A 5,294-nucleotide genomic window follows, 5' to 3' on the forward strand; every position below is an offset into this window, starting at 1 on the left:
TCAGGACAACCCCTTGTGGTTGGGGGGAGGGGCGGGGAGAGAGCTCCACTTCTCGGCCAGTGCCAAGCTGCCCTCCCTCCTGGGCTGTGATTTCATTCGTGCAATGGGAGTGCGCAGGAGTCACTGGTTTCTCGGGGCCTGTCCCGCACATATACGCACTTATGCGACACCCAGACATTTGCTACATTTTCCAGGGACTTGGCCTCTCCCCTCCAGCCTCTAGGAGAAGGGAGGGCAGGACACAGCTGCCCTCCGCTCACTGCCCTGATCCCAGCCAGTACCCAGGAGCCTTAAGTCCCCTCTCTGCCCAACACTTCAGTCCCTTTCTGTACCCAGGGTGTGGAGGGGGCAGAGTGGGATGGCCAGGAGGAGGGGATCTGGGGTGGGACCGCAGGATGATCTGCCAGTGGGTATGGAGGGCCAGGAGCAACGAGTCCGGGTTCCAGGGCTCAGGGAGGCATCTGGGAGTGTGGACCGAAAGCTCCCTTGCTCCTGGCGTGCGTGCGTGCGTGTGTGTGTGTGTGTGTGTGTGTGTTGGGGGGGCTCCGAACTCTCGGGTCTGTGGGGCTTAGCTCCTCTGGGCCAAGTCCCCGCTCACCAGATCGCGCTAGGGGTCTTTGGTAGCCCCCTCACCAGCCCACCGGGGACGGACCGGGTGCCGGGCCGCGTCCTGCCTAGTCTACCGCTGCGCCCCCTGTCCCGCGGCGAGGTGGCTCCATTCCCCACCGCCGCACCGGGCACCGGCTGGGGCGGGCCCGGGCGGCTCCCCGGTCCGAGGGCGGCGGAGGCGACTCAGACGCAGATCTCGATGGCCGTGGCCAGCACCACCTGCCCTTTGCTCTTGTCCGCGCGGCCGTCGGTCCGGCCGGGGGGCCCCGGGGGGGGCCAGGCCGGGCTCGGGCACCGGCACCGGCACTGGCACGGGCACCGGCACTGGCACGGGCACAGGCACGGGCACCGACCCGACCGCGGTGGGCGCAGGCCGGGAGCCGCTGCCGCTCTCGGTCAGCACCGTCCGCTTGAGCGGCCCGGGCGCCTCGAGGCGCAGTGGCCCGGCGGCGGGCGGGCGGTCCCCGGGGGGCTTGCGCGCGCGGTGCGAGGGCCGGCGGCGCAGCTCTGACGTGAGCTCATGCTTGAGGAAGCGGAACACCTCCTTGGCCGGGCCGCGGCGCTCGGGCTCCAGGGCCAGCAGGCGCTGGAACATGCGCAGCGCGGGCTCGGTGAAGCGGCGCCACTGCGAAGGCAGACCCGGCAGGCGGCCCCGCTGCCAGCGCACGAACTCCTCAAAGAAGGCATCGGCGCCCGACGCCGCCTCCCACGGGAAGTTGCCGGTGAGCACACAGAAGATGAGCACGCCGAAGGCCCACACGTCCACGCCCGTGTCCACCGCCAGCCCGTCGGCGCGGCCCGCTTGGCACACCTCGGGCGCCGTGTAAGGGATGGTGCCACTCACGCGCTTGACGCGGCAGCCCACGCGGCGCGTCATGCCGAAGTCGGCCAGCTTCACGCGGCGGCACTCGCGGTCGAACAGCAGCACATTCTCGGGCTTGATGTCGCGGTGCACCAGCTGCCGCCCGTGCATGAAGTCCAGGGCCAGGCCCAGCTGCTGCACACATCGTTTCACCGTGTCCTCCGGGAGCCCCACCTGCGGGCGGCCGGGGGGAGCCGCGCTCGGTTTCCAGCTCTCCCGCGCCCGCCCCGCCGCCCTCCCCTCCAGCTCCCTCTCTAGCAAGGCAGTTTTCGCCTCCCACCCTGTCCCCAGTAACTGGAGCGACCGCGCAGACGCGAGCCTGCTGCGGCCCGGGTGCTGCTGAGCGCCCTTTCCCTCGCTGTCTCATCCAATCCTCTTAGTGCCTGCTATGCCTGCTTGTCCTATGGGGACATCGGGGCCCTCCAGGAGAAAATTGACGAGGGGGTCCGCGGCCACCTCCACCTGCTGTCATTTTGCCCTGCCTGCTAGATACTTATCTCGTCGGTCTCCCCCAACTAGAACAGGGCTCCCTGAGCTTCCTGTCTTGTTCCTTGCTGTGTCCGTGCATCTTTGTCCCCAGATTCTGGCATGCAGTAGGTGCTCAGCAAAGGAGGACCTACTCCAAAGGTCTCATCACTCAGCCAGCAAGCGGCAGGGCAGATTTAAAGTTAGTGTCTGAACCCTCCCCCACCCTCCTGGCTCCGGGGTCGCTTCCTCTGAGGGCCCCTTCTCAGGTGGATCTGACACCTCTCCTCTTGTGCAGCCCCAGGGGAGGGCGCAGTAAGACTTCATCCCATCATTGTCACTGTCCCTTTCAGGGGCTCATCTCCATCTGTTATTATCTGACCCACTGTGGAGTGTCAGTTTCCCACTAGAACAGGGACTTTTGTCTTCCTTACTGCACATCCCCAGCTCCCCGAATGGTAACTGACATACAGCAGGCGCCCAGTAAATACTTGCTGATTAAATGGTCTGACTCCACTCCCACTCTCACACTCTGGGACCCTGAAGAGTGTGACCCTCTCCCAGAGTCCTCTCTGGGACCCTCTCCCCGCCCTACGCCACCATCCCGAGTACCTGGGGAGGGATGATGTCAAATAGGTCCCCAGCAGGTGCGTACTCCTGGGCAAAGACGTAGCAGTCCTCTGTCTCAAAGACCACGTCAAAGACCTTGATGATGAAGGGGCTGGAGGAGAGGCTGTTGGTGATGCTCACCTCCCGCAGGAAGTTCTTCAGCTTGGTTTTGCTCTTGTTCACAAACTTCAGTGCCATTTTTGTGCCTGATGGGAGCAACAGCAACAGGGTTGAAGCCCCCTCTCCCAGTGCCTCCGTGCTGGATGCACCCGTGCCTGTCTCTGGAACAAGGTGCAACAGGGTCCCCAGAAGGCATGACTATCCTCATCTCACGGATGGGAACAGACCCAGCGAGAGGAAAGGACTTGCCTAAAGCTATGCAGGCAGGGTCAACCTGGGCCTTCTACACCCAGTCTGCAGCCCTCCAGGAGGAGGGGGCGAGGGGGCGAGGGGGCCTGTGGCACCCTCCACTTCTCTCATTTTGTCCTGCCCGCCATATGCTTATTTATCTTGTCGGTCTACCCCAGCTAGAATGGGTCTCCATAAGCTTCCTGTCTTGCTAAATGGATGAATGAATAAGAAATGAGACACTGCAAGGCACATGTCCACAACTCTGTGCCTGGGCAAGCATCTGTGCCCATCTGGCACATAGCTGTGTGGTACACACATGTGTGTCCACGGAGCATTTACACATCACAGGCCCTGCCTTCAGCACTGCACATTCACAACTCACACTTCATTATGACTGTATGAGTTGTGCACTACTGTTACCCTATTTTACAGAGAAGGACTATTTTACAGAGAAGGACCCTATTTTACAGAGAGGCACAGAGAGGTGAAGTCACTTGCCCAAGATCACACAGTAAGCAAATAACAAAGCTCAGGTGACTCCATGTTAGGTGCTCTTCCTGCTGCCCTCAGTTAGCACAAAGCCCCTGGACCCAGGCGTGTGCAGCTGTGGGAGCTCACGCAGCCCCAGCCCCTGGCTGACTGGGTGGCATGGCTGTGACCTACAGTATGGGAGAGGTATCAAGCTCAGTGACTAAGCAACAAGGCTCTGGAGATGACTCCCGGGGTCTCGTTTTGGTTCGCAGCCTCTGTAGCTGCAGGGCATTGGATATGTGGCTGAAATGGCCTAGGTCTCCCTGTCCTCACCTGAGAGATGGCGATGGCCATACTGACCTCACAGGTCCTTCCACCACCCATTACGTGTGGCACCCTGCTCCTGAGGAACTGCCCTCACTCTCTGTCCACCTCCCTGGGGCCAGCCATCCCTGAGACACTGGTGATACCCAGACACAGCCGGCAGCCCTGCCCTCTCCAGAGGCTCCTGACACAGCCCCTTGGCTGTCTCAAAGGCACCCCAGATGGCCCCAGAGCAGCCCATCCTGTACCCTGGCCACTCTGCCCCGGATTCCTCTCTTGCCCCATCTGCCCGGTCTCCTCCCCCGGGGGCTGCCTCAGGCCTCATCCTCTCCATCTGGCCCCTGACCCTGCCTCCTTGCTTCCACAAAGCACCAGAGAGCCGCGGCCCAGCTGGAAGGTCATGTCCCCCTACCCCGACCTCCCAGCCCTGCCCCACCCCAACCTCCCAGCCCTGCCCCACCTCAACCTCCCAGTCCTGCCACCCTGCACTTGCTCACCTGTGCCCTTGTAGACCACCAGGTCAACCTTCCCGTAGGTGCCTTTGCCCAGCTCCCGGACTAGTTCGTAGTGCTTGGTGACATCGCTGGCAGCCAGTGTGCGGAGAGTCAGGGCCTGCATGTCTTCAGTGAGAAGGGGCACGCCGGCACCAGGCCCAGGGGCAGCCCCTGGCCCACAGCAGGTCAGGGAGCGGGGCGGCTCAGGCTCTGGGCAGCCCATGCTCATCTTCTCCCTGTTGGGTGGGGGTGGTGAGCATGAAGTGTGACATCAGGCAAGGGTCCCCTCCTCCAGCCCCTCTGCCCTCCCCAGAACCCAGAAAACTTGAGGATGGGCCCAGATGCCAGGCCCAAGATAACCACAAGGGGGCGACAAGCATCTTGGTCTCGTCGCCTTCCCCAAAGCCTCAGGGGCCAGCCTGAGTCAGCTCCCTGAAGACCGTCACTGCTGGCCCTGTGCTTGGTGGCACCAGCCCCTCTGCCTCATGCTGCCACCCGCACACAGTGTCAGGCAAGGCCCCTGTTTATGTCACACAGACACAGCCAGATACCGAGTTCACACGGGTACTCCCATTCACAAGCGTTGGTTTTGTTTATTTGGATTGTAGAGAGGGGGTCCCACTGTGTGGCCCAGGCTGGTCTCCAAATCCTGGCCTCAAATGATCCCTCTGCCTGTCCCTCCCAAAGTGCTGGGATTACACACATGAGCTACTGCACCCGGCTGGTTTTTATTTTTATTTCTGAGACAGTGTCTTGTTCTGTCACTCAGGCTGGAGTGCAGTGGCACGATCACAGCTCACTGCAGCTCGACCTCCCAGGCTTAAGCTATCCTCCTATTTCAGCCTCCTGAGTAGACTGGACTACAGGCATGCGCCACCATACCTGGCTAATTTTCATTTATTTATTTAATTTTAATTTTTAATTTTTAGGTATGGGGTACATGTGCAGGATGTGCAGGTTTGTTACACAGGTAAATGTGTGCCATGGTAGTTTGCTGCACCTATTACGCCTGACTAATTTTTAATTTTTTTTTTTGTAGAGTTGGGGTCTCACTATGTTGCCCAGGCTGGTCTAGAACTCCTGGCCTCAAGTGATCCTTCCACCTCAGC

The 5,294-nt window shown here is 61.1% G+C and overlaps 1 protein-coding gene across 1 annotated transcript; it reads right to left on the minus strand.

Annotated features, from left to right (window-relative positions):
* Nucleotides 1-792: 792 nt before the first annotated feature.
* On the minus strand, nucleotides 793-4,414 carry SBK1 (SH3 domain binding kinase 1). The gene is given in 4 exon segments (XM_025370854.1): nucleotides 793-882; nucleotides 884-1,645; nucleotides 2,549-2,751; nucleotides 4,189-4,414. Coding segments are annotated over 4 exon segments (1,281 nt in total).
* Between the last annotated feature and the right edge of the window lie 880 nt (nucleotides 4,415-5,294).

This window comes from Theropithecus gelada, chromosome 20 (assembly GCF_003255815.1).
Source record: "Theropithecus gelada isolate Dixy chromosome 20, Tgel_1.0, whole genome shotgun sequence".
NCBI lineage: Eukaryota > Metazoa > Chordata > Mammalia > Primates > Cercopithecidae > Theropithecus > Theropithecus gelada.